The 18,413-nt window shown below is 38.6% G+C and overlaps 1 protein-coding gene across 1 annotated transcript in view; it reads right to left on the reverse strand.

The window, feature by feature from the left end:
• Positions 1–17,831, reverse strand: part of LOC139708041 (fibroblast growth factor 8b-like) — a 70,009-nt gene extending 52,178 nt beyond the window's left edge. Inside the window, exon 1 of the mRNA XM_071620029.1 lies at positions 17,764–17,831. Within this exon, the coding sequence (XP_071476130.1) occupies positions 17,764–17,783 (20 nt within the window). The 5' untranslated portion in view covers positions 17,784–17,831. The remainder of the gene's footprint in view (positions 1–17,763) is intronic.
• Positions 17,832–18,413: the final 582 nt, after the last annotated feature.

Here is an 18,413-nt window from a genome sequence, read left to right on the forward strand (position 1 = left end):
GAATCCGACTTTGAACTTTGGTAAAATCGGAAGTTTATGCATTGCTAGCAGTCGCACACGTTGTACTTGAATTAAGTCATCGGCAAAGTCAACACGTTACATGGTCCGCCCCAGCCCTCCCCCCCCCCAAAAAAAAAAGAATAATCCAAGTTAATCCAAGTTGACATATATTATAATTATACAGATGAAAATTTGATGCAGCACAAACGACGGGAATAGATTTACATTTTTTATACTTTTTTTTTCAAGGCATTTCACCTCTTTTGTTTGTACGAAGAAAAGCGGAGAGAAGAGAGGTTAATAAGCAAGACCCTGCGTCCTACCATTAACGGCCTTACTTTCGACATCAAGCGAACATCTCTTGCCTGTATTGATTCAGTGGGCCCGATAAATTTGAAGCAATAAACATAGGGCGTATACGCGTATCATAAAAACGCACCGGGATTTCTAGATGAATTCCGTTAACGCCATCCATCCATTATCCATTGGTTTTCCCTTCACAAAAATCGTAGCCATAATAAAGTTATTTCTCTGACATGTGTTTTAGAGCAGAACGAGACAAACGAAAGTCTTCCCATGTTATAGCCTGGAGGTCCTTTTCTGTTAACCCTTCAAACGATCCACCATTGTATGGAGCTATGGGAAGTGCAGTCAGAAACGAAAGGGTAGTGGTAGAGCTGCTGAGAGAGAAAGTGGGAAAGATGAACGGCGGGATTCATAGGTGAATGGAAACTATGAACGAGAGATATGTGGACTCTTAATAGATTGACAGAAAAATTAAACGATAGAGTGGAGTGTTGTCGATGCATACGACGAAGACAGAAAGAGCTCAAGGAGAGAGGGAGATGGGAGTGATGGGCGCCATGTTCTTGCTCACTCTTGAGGTATAATACCCACTAGACCTATATACCCAGTGCCATATCATTTTCACATCTGAGTGATTTATACACTGCCTCCCAATTATGGGACAAGCACACAAAGCTCGACATTAATGCAGACGCACATACAACCATCAAGTACAAGAAATATTTTTCTTTTCTTCTCGTTTTGGTCTGGTTGTCTTTGGCATTGTCTCGGTCTGATGAGTATATCAGAGCTGATTCGAACTTCTCACGTGCTAGCTGGCCCATATCCGCTGTAGCTCAGCATTGTGAGACATTGAGAGTGGCACCACAGTGGTTCAGGCTATATACAGCTATAGCCTGTAGGGTGGCTGACCAACAAGGTATGCTCTGCTGTCGAGGCCAGGTGGAAATCGAGAGACAACTGATCGAGGTAAGTTTGTTCAGAGTATTGGCTGATGCACACGCACACGCACACACACACACACACACACACACACACGATCACACATCTCCACATACACGTGAAATTATCAGACGAGCAGACGATCGAAGGTCAATTTTTTGACAGTCATAAGGTGACGTCCGAACCCAGATCTATAGGTCGAGATGATATCATGTGTATAATGGAACTCTAACAAACTTCACCCTTTCCTTTTAAACAATATTGCCTCTTCCCTCAATTGATAATCCAGTCCCCAGATGGCAAATATCTTTTCTTCTATAGTATGACATGTCTTGCCTTGGCAAGGACAGATGACGTGTGGAGTCATCAGTTAAAGAAATAAAAAGAATGGTATGTCGTAGTAAAAACTTCCAATCAAATTCTGGTAACGAAGATGAATTCATAACTTGGATACAAACTGGTTGTGGTTGGCTTTGTGATCGATCCACTATTCCTTATCCCTTCCATCCCGCACATAAGCGAGGATTTTGAAACTTGATGAATGTCACAAAGATTCGAGGATTATGAGATAAACGAGAACGGTAAAATTTCGTGAACGAATATTGTACACGTTGTATGTTGTATATTACCGACTGTCAAACTGTGGGACTTCAAATAATAATTACATAGTTCTGTGGTTGGGTTTCTAGTAGTTTGTACATACCTTGTCTAGTGGATTTGTCACTTTTTTCATAGATTCGGAAGATGTAAAAATAATGACTTACAGCCTGCTATGTCAAGAAAACAAAACCAAAAACAATGATAAGATATCCCCAGAGTTTCCTTCCAAGGAAAAACCGCAAGAACCCATCAACAAGGAAAACCACTTGCCTTGGAATCCTAAAGCAATATGTACAGATGCAAAAGAATGAGCTGTAAGTTAAGCATTAAAAGCTGAAGTGTAGAAGAAAAATCATTACATCGTGGGTTATCTCCAGCCGTACCGACATGATATAAACGAACGCTAGTTTTGAGTCAGAATCGATAAATACCGTCTTAATCAGATAAAAAGATACCGGAAGTGCCCGCACAGCTGAGGCGGAAGCTGTCGTCTAGGTTAATGCCAATGGCAGAAGGACTGTGATGGGAAGATGTGTCCTTTTAAGGCTTCTTTTCGACGAATTTCAGTTCGTTGACCTGTCACCTACATCTTGTATTTTACTTTTCTCCGCAGGGGGTGCCTATAATGTGTTCGGAGTGGGCTATGCCAGTTTATTCGGTGTTGCTTGCTTGGACATTGTGTAGTATTGTTTTTTCTTATGGGGGGGGGGTTGCACTAGTGAGGTAACATGAACATACATTCCTGATAATTACAGTGTGTTCATGTTCAGAGACTTCGTTCGGTAAAAAAAAAACAAAAACAAAAACAACACCATGTATGGGAGAACTGCTCCGGTGTACAAGGCAGATGACTCGCATCAACAAACAAAAAAAAAATCAAAAAAAAATCGTGGCTGGTAGAGAACTGTATGAGATCGATGATAATAATAACAATTATGACATTGACAGCATCACTGCCAATGACAATATGACCGAAAATTTTGAAGATAATCATATCATATCACATCGACATTACTGATTATAATGACAGAAAGAAAATGTAGAAGATGAATTGAACTAATGTAGTGTATTGTATATAGAGGGATAAAAAGATTATTAATACGGAAATTGATAAAAAATATATATAGCGTTATAGAATAAAATATGATAGGTACTAATCGTTCTAATGGCATAGAATCAAACACGAGTCAAGCACGAGCCCCGGGTATTACGAATCGATAAAAAGAACTAAGATAATTTACAATGCTATGGTTTCCTTTAGGAGCATACAAGCACAATACATTTGAGGTCAGCGTATCTATACCGAACTTCTTGAGAAGAATGGCCCACACGCAAATCTGCTATTCCAATCGGTGCCTTTCCTGCCTTTAACTATTGTTGACAGGAAACGAAAATAAACAAAAAATGCAATAGCGCTTGATTTAGTTCATAGTGAACCATATTATATGAGATATACTGGTGGTTTTTTGGCGGGGAAGTTGGCAGCGAAAAAAAAAGCTGTTTGACACATTTCCTTCATTGGTAGGCTGTAGGTCTGTGGGTATAAGTCTGCCTCACACGAGAGATTGAAAAACAAGCCGGGTTTCGTGGCGGAAATGATGCGCGTTTGACACATTTCCCAGACCGAAAACAATAGCGGGTCAGCAAATGATTTCCGTTGCAAATAGGAGCGGACCTCAGAAGGTATACCCGCTGGGAAGCAACCTGCAAATCCTCTTGTTGATACGTCTAGGCGGAACTCGCTGGACATCGCCAGCCGAAGCTCGCGGGAGCCGTTTGCGTTGGCCGTCTGGTCTCTCCTCCCACCCCATAAGACTCGGCGCTATAGCGATGATACCAGCCGACCAGACTGACAGACGTTTATGTCACGCGAACGTAAGTGTCGGTTCTCAAACAGGATGTACACAAACCTTGGAGGGAGCTTCCTAGTACTGTCTGACATTTCTTAAGTCTGATACCAAGGTTAAGTAGATGACGCGGGCTGGGCACAGGATGGTGTCGGAATCTCATTTCCCCTTAAACTTTATTCTATGAATCAAAAAGAAAATGATATGTTCCGGTTGTTTGTTGTTTTTTGTGTGTTTGTGCAATTTCTTTGTTTAAGGTGACAGTAATATATTGAAATATGTTAATCGATATAGAAAATATATCGTAATTGGTTTATTGGTTAATGTACTGTCACTCAGCAATAAATTATTTTTTTCATTCTTCTACATTGTACTTCTCTTCGCCTTTTTCGTAGCTCTCTTCTTTGTACTGCTTCTTTTTTCTCCTCCTTCTACTCCTTCTTCTCCTTCTCTCTATCTTTCCATCGCCTTCTTTCCTCTCCTCTCCTTATACTTCCTTTTCTCCTTCCCGGAGTAATTGTTTAACATAGATGAACTTTGGAGCAAAGATGTTTGTCACCACTAAATCATCACAGTAATTGTGTTTGCACCCATTATTAGTATAACTATAGATCAAATCAAATCTAAAACAATACTAAAAGACAGGTCACACTTGATCTTCCGAAGGTTCAAAACAAAATATGTAATGTGTTTAAATGGATGGTAGAGTTTGGGCTGGGATAGGGATTCAGATTTTTGAGAGATAATTAGAAACCACTTATATATGAAATATTAAGGAGCATACACTGTAAAAACATCGGTGTTAGATTTAACACCATGGGTGTTAAATCTAACACCGATCAAACTTCAATAGAGGACCACACCCACAGGTGTAGAAAATGTACTGGTGTTGAAAAGTGTTCACCTGACACTTCGTGGTGTTAATTTGACACTATACCTGGTGTTATTTTGACACTGTACTGGTGTTAATTCAAAAATGACACCACATGGTGTTGATTTGATATTTGTTGGTGTTAATATCAATGGTTTAACACCCGTCCAGCTTCAATAAGAGACCACACCAGCTGGTGTTACTGTGGTATAAATTTGTTTTCCCATTTTTTCAAAAATCTAGTATTTTAATGTAAAATTCTTGATCGTCTTGTTTAAATTAAAAATCAACAAGAAGTGCAGTTACTAAGAAACTCTTCAAAAAACAGTTTTATATTTGGAAATGACACCCGGAGGTGTTAATCTAACACCATAAATGAGCACCGAAAATTTAACACCAGCTCGGTGTTCACTATTTAACACCGGACTTTTTGCAGTGTACAATTCTAAGCGGGATTAAAAGTTATTACTTTTGATGAAAATCGCGGTTTTGAATGATTGAGATATATCCACAAACACAGGAAGGCAAAGTGGTCGTAATAACAGGTGGGTCCAACCTTTCAATAGCCACTATCATTATTATCATCATTAATACCTCTTACAATTTTATGCTCTTTTTGATAATTCATATCATAAGTGATTTCTGATTATCTCGCAAAAAGTTAAAACCTGAATCCCCATCTCAACCAAAACTATACCTTATCTTTAATACAGTAAGTCCTGGTATACCACGTGCGAAGATATGATTTGTTTTTATCCTTACCCTTGTCCTTGATTGTTTCCACTAACGGGCGTTTAAGTACATCAGTGCTGTTATCGTTCCTGCTACCGCATGGGCGTCACCAGGGGGGGTGCGTTGGGTGCGAACGCACCCCCCTTCAGACCAAAAAAAAAAAATATATATATATCAGTCTGCGAGCGACCTCAACGCCGGACGCTAAATAATTTTCTTGTTTTTTTTAATTTCTTTTTATTATTTTCTTTTTATTTTACATCAGGGACAAGAAATTCGTGGGGGGAAAAAACGCACCCCGGGCTCTGGCAGCACTGATTTAATCTTGCAGTGTTCACTATTTATCGACCGTACAGTAGGCCCTACATATCGTACGGTACAGAGCACGTTCACGTTTGCGTGTATGTGTACGTGTGCTGCAAGATGTAGTGTCTACGTACTGCACTTTATTTCTAACCAATCCAAATTGAAAATGCGAAACCAAGTGCGAGCCTTAGCCTTATAAAATATTGTTGGAGGGGCAAGCGTATTATAATTTTGCCTTCCCCCTCCCCCCGCAATGTGATATTGAATGTACGCCTTTGTACCTAACGCTTCGCTATCAAAGCTAGATCCTTGATTTTGCAGTTGTGCTTTTAATTTTATAAGTCTTATATTAAAATGCCTTGCATTTCCAATAATAAGACTTGACCTGGCCTATTTCGTTAATATTCCATGTATATAAAACATAAAACTGATGCCAGTAATTGCCAGCAGTTGCGCCCGGTGCGTCCCCCGTAATTTCCACAGCGAAAAAAAAAATATAGCTACAAACAGCAGTTTTTGGACTGTAAAAAGTCTAAATTTTCAAGCTCGCTCGCTCCGTTCGCTCGCAAATCGTTATTCCATTCTCCTCATGTTGCTGCCAGTAATTGCCAGCAGTTGCGCCCGGTTCACCTCCCCCTTAACTTCCATAGCGAAAAAATAAAGCTATACAAACGGCGTCTTTTGGACTGTAAAATGTCAAAATTTTCAAGCTCGCTCGCTCCGCTCGCTCCCATTTAATCGCTATGCCATTCTCCTGATGTTGATGCCAGTAACTGCCACCAGTTGCGCCCGGTGCGTCCCCCTTAATTTCCACAGTGAAACAATATAGCTATACAAACAGCAATTTTGGGGCTGTAAAATGTCAACATTTTCTAGCTCGCTCGCTCCGCAAGCTCGCAATTAATCAATATGCAATTCTCCTGATGTTGATGCCAGTAATTGCCAGCAGTTGCGCCTGGTACGCCCCCCACCCCATCCCCCCCTTAATTTCAATAGCGAAAAGATATAGCTAAACGGCTTTTCTTTTTTTTACTGCAAAATGTCAAAATTTTCTAGCTCGCTCGCTCCGCAAGCTCGCATTTAATCAATATGCAATTCTCCTGATGTTGATGCCAGCAATTGCCAGCAGTTGCGCCTGGTACGCCCCCTCCCCCCCCCCCCTTAATTTCAATAGCGAAAAGATATAGCTAAACTTCAGTTTTTGGACAGTAAAATGTCAAAATTTTCAAGCTCGCTCGCTTCGCTCGCTCGCATATAATTGTTATACAATTCTCCTCATGTTGCTGCCAGCAATTGCCAGCAGTTGCGCCTGGTACGCCCCCCCTCCCCCACCCCCCTTAATTTCAATAGCGAAAAGATATAGCTAAACGGCAGTTTTTTTACTGTAAAATATCAAAATATTCTAGCTCGCTCGCTCCGCGAGCTCGCATTTAATCAACATGCAATTCTCCTGATGTTGATGCCAGTAATTGCCAGCAGTTGCGCCTGGTACGCCCCCTCCCCCACCCCCCTTAATTTCAATAGCGAAAAGATATAGCTAAACGGCAGTTTTGGACTGTAAAATGTCGAAATTTTCAAGCTCACTCGCTTCGCTCGCTCGCATATAATTGTTATGCAATTCTCCTGATGTTGCTGCCAGTAATTGCCTCGCTTCACTCCCTCGCTGAGGATCTCACACCGTCACATAATGTACCTTCGCATGTTATAATCATAGCACCTCACAGTGACTTTTAATTCCCTAGAATTTTGACTTAAAATGCCCAATAAACGCGACTATTATACTCTGTTTTTACAAAAAGTCCCTACTGTGGTAGGGGGTATCCCCCCTCCCACACTCTCCCCCATTCGGTCGCTTCGCTCCCTCGCCGAGGATCTCACACCGTCACTACCCCCGTATAGTCCTTTACAGTTATTTTTTACTATGTTTAATTTATGCTTATGAATACATGCCAATAACAATGTATTTAATTATACATGTATAATAATATGTACAGTGTATTATGTAAATGTACATGATGATACAGGCACCAATAAATCAAATTAAAAAAAAAGAATCTCGCAAGTACATTTAGTGTCAAATCGCACCCCCCTTGAAAAAAAGCTGGTGACGCCCCTGTACCGACTATAGCAATGACCAGATCCCGTCTGGTATTCTGTATATATCATAGGGTACAGACTTTCTATAGAAAATGACCCCTTGATTTCGTCCGCGATATTATTTACAATCATCTCCGCATGAGATATTTTTTACATTTATAGTTCGTAAAATCCATCGTTCCTTTGACCCTTTCAGGACAACAACACACGGAAATACCGTCGCCATCTTATGCACTTTAGATGTCGGTGCGATAACAAGGACTTAGTTAAAGTTCTGTAGAAACAGAATAAGACTAGACCAACAGAACTCTGATGTTTTATCAATGTCACACATGTAAAACGAAATTTACGAAATCTCGTAGTTTGAAAAAATGTGTCCACAAAATAGAGTCCTGTAAAGAAATATGAAACTTGAGATATACCGTCAACTTTATCAACTCTCTCAGAGGAGGGATTGCAGTTGTCAAATTATCTACCAAAATATGACGATATTTCCCTGTAAAAAACAGTAAGGATTCAACGAGGCGATGACGTAATTTGCATAACATTTGGTTGATAACCTTTAACTGTTTTCCAAAAAGTTTGCATTTTATCATATTTCTATTCCATGTCTGATTTTACGGAAACTGCCACTATTCTGCCTGCTAAATTCTTAGTTTTTTAAGTCAAACATAAGTTAGAGACGAGTTGTACTCCACTTTAAGAATAAAACGCTTGAAAGGAAACTTAGCTTAAAGGTGTCAATGACTAAACGTTGAATGTTGCTAACGATATAAACGCAAATCAATATTTTGAGTCATTAATTTCCATTAAAAAAAAATTCTGAAGATAAGATTAAATAGGTGCTGCTACTTCGTCGGATAACTTCAGGTATCAAATCCAGCCTGCATGTGTTCGTGGCAAGGCAGGGGGGAGTGTTCAGGGTTACTTTGACACCCGAGCTAGCGTGCGTGTACGTTGGTTTTGAGTCCAGAGGAAGCGTTAATGTTCTTAGAAGCCCATGCGACAATCTTACCCAAATATCATGTACACAAACAGTGAACCACATAAAGCTGTAATGAAGTACCGCTGCGGTAAGCAGTATAACCACCCTGCACGTGCCAGGTATCTGCGGTGAAGAGATAATTTTAGATCTAGATCGAACAACGTAGACATCCGGTGAGCACATATTTGACCATGAATACGATACTTCGAGTGCCATCGTAGGAGGTTTTGGCTTGTTTGTTTGTTTGTTCAGAAGTGATTTGCGTATTTTCACCGGAATATTATCAAGCACACTTGGCGCAACTTACCAAAAGGGGACCGACGCCGCCACCCACATGATTTGTTGTTTTGAGAACACTTGTCGCGCTTTCTAGTAGAACGGAATATGGTTAACAACACGAATAGTACAAGAACCAAGAGGCTCTACTTCAGTTCAGCATATACTTCAAGATACCCACACATTTTTCAGAGTGGTCTCTCTCCGTCAACCCAAAGTTATGAATGGGTGAAGACGGCAGGAAAGAGGGTTGAAACGAAGTCCCATAAATGTACTCCATGTCTTCTCCTTACACGACAATAAGTGTGTTCAGAGACCTGCACACCAAGCACGGTAACGGCAACGGTCCGTTTTTTCTTTTTGTTTGTTTGTTTTGTTTTATTTTGCTTGTTGTTGTTGTTGTTTTGTTTTTGTTTTTGTTTTTGTTTTTGTTTTTGCTATGGTGCGCCATAAGGAACCATGCCTGGTTCTGTTACAATATCACTTCCCCACGAATGATTTTATTACAAAATAAATCTTCAACCGGTGACTGTGTTGCTCTTGATTTTGACATAATAATAATAATAATAATAATAGTAATAATAATAATAATGATAATTAACATTTTACCGCGCTAAATACAAAGTTTCTAAGCGCCTTACATGACACATTGTTTCATAATTATACCAAAACATTATATACAATCTTATACCAATCAACATAACTATAGACTCCACAATAATTTACGTTACTCATTATACTTTAGCAATAATGAAATGCTAAAATTAGCATTAGCTTAATTACACACACACATACACACACACACACACACACACAAGAATAAAATTTTGGGTGATTTTGTACCGCATTATTTATTCTTTTAACAGAGCCAGAATATAGCAAAAAGCCGGACCGTTGCCGTTACCTTGCATGCTCTCTGTGCCGAGGCCTTTACTGTTAATTCCTCATACGCGTATACTCGACTACGGGCTGGTACATTGTATTCGCATGTTCTTGGATCCACCTATATACCCTCTCCCACTCCCATCTTATACATACTACCCCCCCCCCCCAACACACACACACACGCTAAAAAGGAAGCTCTAAACAGGTGTAGGCCTACACCATAACGGAAATGAGATGTGAGTGAAAGTAACGCTAGTTGTTTCAAGCCAGAACATTTCTGTTGAACACGTATACACAATTGAGTTCAACGATGCACAGTTAACCTGCCTATAGGTGTGAAACTTAACACACCAGTTTCTTTGCGCTGGTACGATGCGCCATAACAGAGCAATCCAATATTGTATTTGGTATCCATATCATAACATTCAGTTCACTCCAGTTCAGTTTCATTTATTTTGCATCCAACATCCAACAAAGAGTACAACAAAATACTATACGTATACATTACACCATTACGTTGTTTGGTCAATTTGAAAAAAAAAAATACATATCGCAATATGAAATACTTATACTTTGAAATGTCGACAGAAAAGGATGGAAAACGAGTAAAAGTAATATGTAACTAAAAACATCATTATAAACAGTAGGCCCTAATCATTAAGTAAAGAAAAGAAAAGCAAGTTCAGACTTATCTTACAATGTTACAACCTATGATGCAGGCACTATTGTTGATATTTGTGATTGAAAGCCGAATAGATGATAATAATGATAATTCACTGAGCCGTGTGTACCCAACAACATAATAATGGAGAATGGACAAAAGAATGATAGAGAACATCAATACCCCCCTCAAAAAAAAATGAGGAAAATAACATTTACAGGTTTCATTAGACAAACGGATAGAGCGTCGAACTTCTTTACTTTCACTTTCTGCATATTTTGACAGTGTCATACAATAACTGTTAAAGTCGATATATGGAGAAGTCACTCCTTCCAGCGCCATTTTCAGTTGTTGTTTTTTTCTTTCTTTTTTGGTTCTGTTTGGCTGTTTATCCGCAGTGGCTGGTTTTAAGCAGCTACACCGGCCGGTAACGACGTATACGTCACAGAATTCTCACGATATGCAGTCAAAATCCGGAATCGCTTAACCCCCTTTTTTCTTATCAGATCTGATTATCCAAAAATGTAACTCACAAACATTGAGTCAATTCCCGTTGTCTGAATCGATTGCTTTATTTGTTTGTCCAGTGCCGTCACTTTCTTGTTTTCTTTGTTTCAGCAGTGAGTCCTACGCCCTTGGTCATTGCTCTGTCTACCGTACTTTCTTGGAATTCTAAATTCAAAACAATTGGTGATGATCTCGTGATGTTGTTCTTGAAAAAGTTTTTGCCTTTCACGAAGAGATCACTGACCAGACAAAAGCTATCAGTTGGTTGCTTATAGAGACAAATGAAATGAAGCTTTAAGTATCTTGATCAAAAAGTTTGTCTTGCAGTATTAGTCTGCATTTACACAGTACACACAGTAGTTCAAGTAGTAATAGCTGTAGTAGCGGTTGTCTTTTTGTAATGTGAATATAATATATTCACATTGATTGATATTAATATTAATCTTTGATATTAATCTTTAAAAGTTACATGTAAAGGGTGATGTATAGTTATATATCAATGATTGATAAAATTAGGTGAAACACCTTTACTCATTGTGAATCACATACGCGGTTACAAAGCAAAGGTCGTGTATCTCTTTTGCAAACGCCATAAAATTTTGCATGGATAAAAAAATACTGTCTGCCAACATCTTGTATAATGCCCAAGCTATTTTGACCCTTCCCAGGCCCAGGGGGGGGGGGGGGGGGGCACATTGTGCCCCTATATAACTTTGTTATTGTTTGATGTTTCATCGTCATATTTGGCACATGGGTAGAGCAATTCATACCCTATATGACCGCACAATTGATTTTTCTCAAGGTCACCCATAGAGGGCGCTATTTCCCAAAATATAAAGAAACACATAGGAAATATGCTAAAAACATGATTTTTCTGCATAATTTCTTTATCCCAAGTATATATGTTTAATTATGGATCAATCATTTTCAGATTTGCCACAAATGATGTGCAAGTCAAAGCTCATTATTTGTTAGGGTTGAAATTTCTCAAGGTCACCACATTTTCATAACAATATAAAGAAATACATTATGAGACCTGTGATGTATTGTTTTGGATAGGTACATGCATAGTTATCACATTTCATATTTCCATAATATTGGAATTTTAAGTTTGCAGATTGATAATGTGATAAATAAATGATATTAGAGTTATAACCTGGGTGAAGGAATCAAAATGACACAAAATAGAACGGCAATTTTTTGGAAAACACTGTTGATTTCAATTATCTCTATTATATCTATTGTTTTATGCCGTGTCACATACAAACAAGGGAAATAATAGGACAATTTCAGGTTCATAATTACTTCACATTTTGCTTCTTCAGCAAATTTCAGCCCAGAAACGCTCATTTCATACACTATAATATTGTTGATTGGAATTGGAACAGAAAAATATACAAATCTAATTGACATCGTTGTCAGTTTATGGTTGCCATGGCAACCAGCAATATCAAATATAGCTAAGTTATATATCAAAATGTTTGGAATAAGATTTTAGGGAAAGTCACCAAATTTGGTTGAAATTGGATTAAGGGCAAAGGAGTGGTGAATGAAAATCTGGTAGCTTTGTAAATCTTGGGCTTTATAGGGTTAAGGCAATACGCCGCAGAGGTTTTTTTTTTTTTGGTGGGGGAAAGAAAAAAAAAAACTCCATGTCACCTGAGAGACGCTGCCCTTTTGTACCAAAAATAACGTGTATGACGGTTGGAATAAATTCACTGGAAATCTATAGTATCTATTCCCCTTCCATCGTAACAAGTTTCCTGGTTTATTCATTTTGAGGAAAGGTCTGAATTTACCTCTACGATATACCAGCACACGAAAGGAATCTGATTTTTAGGGTTGAATAAGAGACACGCGAACCTCACAATGCTTCAAACAGAAGAACATTATTCAAAAAGCCGAAAATCTAATCTTTTTACTTGTAGAGAACTGAAAATAGAGCAAATTAGGGTAAATTTTACTTTCAAGACGATGTTCTTATAAAGGGTTCCTGCATAAGGAACCATTATTCTGTAAGAGATCCAGCAACGAGGCATCGTCATGATTTGTCCAACATCGTTGATGCTAAAATCACTCGGGTGGATTTATTCATTCATCAACGAGAAAATTAACTTCTTATGAAGAATTTCTGCGCTACCAGCTAGGAATTATATATAGGTGCTTGCCAGTCGGAGGTTGATAACATCATCATCCACAGCCGGAAAAACACTGCAAGTACAATGCTTTCGATATTATGTTTTTATATACGTCGGAAATATCCATCGTTCAATATAACTGGTGGTGTTTCCGCGCTTGCATCCGGTATGCAATTTAATGTCATAAAACTTTTGAACTTGGGAAACTTGCTGTGGTATGATTATGAAATCATGCAACGGGAGGCCCCCAATAAAAGAGAGGGGAAAAAATCCTGAATGTCATACTATCACGAATCCATAAAAACATAAATTGCATTAAAGATACTTGCATAATAGACAGATGTTAGAAATAGCCGAGTACAAAGTTCTCAGTTTTACAATAAAAGTACCTTTTTTTACCCTCTCCAAATTACTTAATAGTCTAGATGAATATCACCTGAAGATACATATGCTAACAACGTTGTTTGATTTAGGAGTCCAGTGTACATTATATTTGTTATATACAGATGTGTGTGTGTGTGTGCGTGTGTATACGTTTCATTTTCACATAGACAACTTAACAATAGCATTATTACAACATATTTACCGTGTTTATCCCAATACTTCACTTAGTTTATGATTCAATCGAAGATGATTCGACCCATTTATTGAAACATGGCCCCTAGATATCAGGTTTTTTTTTTCAGATTCAAAGGAGCAAGACCAAGTACGGTCAACATGACCGATTTCTCAAGTGACAAGGTGTGTGATGAGTCATAGTGTCATGTGAATGTATAATATTTATTCTAACCGTACTCTGATTTATTCTGCAGATCAGAAAAATACTCATTGTTCCGCATCATCAATATTGATTCAAGAGATACCTGCGTCAACGGAATTTCGATTCTATTCATAACCTTGGGGTTTAAAGAAAAGAGGATAAATCGCCTTGAATAATCGTTACTTTAGGTATCATGGGATCACGTTCACATTTGGTACCGTAGCCTTGGGCTTACAAATAGAAAATACCATGCTCTATTTAGAGAAGATGTCATTATTCGTGTATTTTCGCTCGCAGGGATAATCTTAATGGGCACATGATGTCGTACCGGAATGTATGTAGAGAAAGAAAACTCGTAAGGTCTCGTCGAATTTACAAACCGTGTGGATTTTTGTGCAACCGTATACAGTGTAATACTGATAGCGATTTTTATGTTGGGTACAATTATATTACTATAACTATGAATCATAATGTCCTTTCTCCTAATCGTGCAGTTCACGAATACATTACTAGCACATTGTTAAAAAAACGCAGATTTTGTTTTTCTATTGTACAATCAAAATATTGGCAGCACAATCTTCAAGTTTTTGAATGCCAGTACTTATTGTCTACACAACATTTTGAAAATTCGGGGCGCTGTGGCATAATGGATAAGACTCCCGACTCCCGTTCGGAGGACCCGAGTTCGAATCCCGCCCAGTGCTTACGTCCTTGGACAAGATGCTTTTACCCACTATGTCCCTCTCGACCCAGGTGTATAAATGGGTACCTGGCAACGCTGGGGTAATGATGATAGCAGGGCCCTCTGGTAGAGCAGTGGCAACAGTGAAGAGGCTACCCTGGGTAAATAAGACCTTATTATTATTATTATTATTATTATTATTATTATTATTATTATTATTATGGAACTCTCTTTTTATAATGACATAACAAAATAGGATTGCGGTATAAAGGGAATGTGACAACTTCCAGCAGTAGAGAATTAAAAAACAGAATCCTTGTTTGATTTTTTTTTAAATCTACATAAATGACCAATTGATTTTTGTTGAGGGGGTACATAGCATATTTTCTAGTGTTGCCTCGAAGAATTCGATATTACGCCATGAAATAACAAATTACTGCAAAGACACCAAAAGTCCGCCTCTAAATGTAATAATGATGATCATAGTAATAATATATAATAGTGATGATGATGATAATAGTAATAATGATAATACCAATAACAGTGATAATAATATTTAATCTGGATGGCCTTTGCAGTATAAACACTGTTATTCCAGAGGGCCCTGCCATCATTCCAGCATTGTCAGGTACCCTCTTTACACCTGGGTCGAGAGGGATATATCGTCGACAAAAACATCTTGTCCAGGGACGTGAGCACTTGTCAGGACTCTAACTTGGGACCTCCGTTTCATAGTCAATAGTTTAATCCAGCAAAATGCCCCCAAACTTACAGTGTCCTGTGAGTGTTGACATGCAATATATGGGCTCGTATCGTGGTTAAAAAAAAATAAAATCAAAAATATAACTAAAATATTAAATTGAAAATATTTATCGATCAAGAATTGCGGGAGAAGCAATGTAGCTCTTCTACCCATGTTTAACATTATTCGAGTATTTGCCAGGAAAGAAAAAATCCACTGCAATCAATCTTTTAGCCAATCACATACTTTAGGTAGGGAATATCACTTCTCATTAAACTTTATAACTATTATGACGTAATAATGAATATTGTTCAATAGCTAACAATACTTCCTCTTTTGCTTGATCTAGTCTTTTACGTTACAGACATATCAGGAATTTTATCAGTCTGAGACGAAACAATGTATACTCTTTTTGCCATCGATTTGCAATTTTTCACAGGTAACCAATATCCCAATTCTCGTCACAGCACCAAATCTTTCAACTGTGCAGATGCGTGACGCCCAATTCCACCAAATTGTGAAAATCGTCTCGTTGAAATATTAACTTGAATGCGGGCATGGGATATGCAAATATACGGCGCGCTGCACCGTTAATCAAGAGTTATGGAGAGTTGCACTGTGTAAAATGTGTTCATGGACTGAGGGCAGCCGGTTTATCACCTCGGCAAACAACTCGCTCTTGAAACAGAAGTGCCAAAATTGTTTCCCGCTGTTGTGCTCTACAAAAGAGGTTTGGAGGGGATATGAAATAAGGGATAAGGATATTTACTCGATCTGCGTCGCCACATGCCGGGAACATAGGTCGCTTACAGATGCAATAATCTCGCAAAGAAATAATTGAAATGCCTCCGCCATAATTACTGATTAACCCGTGACCAGTCAAGTCGCATATCATACGACAACTAACTGGGGCGTGTGAATATCTTAGAGTCGCTTAAATTATAAAGCAATGATATGTTTCAATATTAACACTTATCTACGAACAAACACCGCACGAGTGTTTACTTTAAAACGTGAACGCAATTAAACGCGTTGTCACCCACGGTCGTGCACTTTAGTTTATGCCCTTCTTCGTAATTTTCTTTTTGTCAGTGCACAAAGGCTAAAAAACATTCCATCAGGGAAGAATGATCATGTACTTTAAATAACCACATTGCCAAGGGTGATTGTAATTTTCTCGCAGTACCTGGTGCAATGTATCCTTAAAAAGCAACAAATTAATCATTTTCAAATACTATTCAGCATACGTGGAGCTAAAACTCAGGGACTCTCTACAATTTCAAGAAGAAATCGTTAAATCGCTATTAATCGGAATTGTACAAAAGAATGATGATGTATAAGATTCATTTTTTTATTAATTCATGCGACAGTAAGACAAGGGCCCCTCAAAAGTTGGATATAATGTATCAACATAATTTCACAGCACACACACACACACACACACACACAACTCACATGTAGACCGTCCTGTTAAAAATAAAAGACACTGAATTCCACTTCAATAGTATCAAAGCTATCACATGCAGAAGTCATAATAACTCCTCGAGACCACAACTTCAAAGTTTTTACGTGACAAGACACCCGCACTGCCGCTGACGTGCATGGTAGGTGCACTCATCGCAATAGTTTACAAAATCCTTCGTGCATTCAAAAGATTTTGATATGCAGTGTATTACATTGTATACAACAAATTACAAGACTCCATCAGGGACTGTTAAATCACTTACTTAATTTCGGAATTCCCCAACTTCCTCACCGTTACGGAAATGCTTTCCACATACAGTCATACGTCTGGGAGTCTGCATTGCTAGACACAGCATCAACTGACTACATTCAAAGCAGCATAAGAAACCCATAATACACAGGCGACCTTCACACTATGAATAATTACTAGTCATGAACACACACCTGTAAATGCGTGGTAATTTACCAATGGTGGAACACTCAAATTGTAATCTCTGCCGGGACGAGTGTCAATATATCTGACTGTGATTGCCGTTTGTTGTACGTGTTACAGGTCCGTTGATAACTTGTTATTTACGAATAGCAGGTGTATTTTATTAAGGCCTACGATATTGTTTATCATGCCAGTCTTACTGAAGCAATTTCGCAAGTTTAAATGAGGTCAGACGACAAGATACTACAGTAAAGATACATAGCCTCAAATAGGGAGGTAGTAACCATTTTCCGGGACCATTCTCTTGGCCTTTCTCTTAACTTCGATAGACAGAGGCAATCGATTTCCCGTAAAAAGTAGCTGACCTATGATAGAGAAAAAAATAATTCTAAGGCCGGTAAAGTCCTTGCATATTATTACATCGAAACGCGCGAGACATGCAATCAAAAAACACACACATGTTCAATGCAACCTGCTGCTAAAAAGAACAATCGTAATATCGACATTTTTTCAAGGTTGTTCCACTCACCTGACCATGTCACATGTCATAGAGATAATATGGAGTTCCCCAGTCACATGTCGGATGAAAGTGTCTACTAGCCGTTGCCTGGATAATTGAAACAGTCCGGGAACGTCAGATACTCCCGTTCGTCCGCGATCACCTCGGTTTCTTGATCGTCTGCTAATTTTGTTTTCTTTTGACGCGCGAGCCAGGCGGCTACCTGGATGGGTTACACCAAGGGGGATCACACACAGTTAATAGCTGCATGCAGAGTCCCTTGTACTAAGGGTAACAGCGCCATCTATCGTGATTGACACATTTCACCATCAATTTTCAAGTGGGCCTCTTTCCGTAATCGTAGTTTATCATCATCATTATGACACATTAGGCATACTTTACAGGGTTCTAGATACGACTTTACAGGTGTATTCTGTTAAAAAAAAAAAAAAAAAACCCTTTGGTAACGCACCTTAACGCAAGACAATTTGGGAATAATCCTATGAACCAAATTACAAGGTCTTCGTCAGAGAGGCATATTTGTGGGATTATCAAGCAAATATGAGCGACGATTATTGGTTATCGGTTCTCAATGTGTGTTTGTGAAAATTAAAACACATTCACACACAAAAGAAACTTCACAGAAGTTACACATTTCAATTTGCAATTTCTTTCTCTTG

The sequence above is a fragment of the Diadema antillarum genome, unplaced genomic scaffold, assembly GCF_040938485.1.
Source record: "Diadema antillarum isolate AM-2024a unplaced genomic scaffold, OU_Dant_1.0 seq00001295_RagTag, whole genome shotgun sequence".
Lineage (NCBI taxonomy): Eukaryota > Metazoa > Echinodermata > Echinoidea > Diadematoida > Diadematidae > Diadema > Diadema antillarum.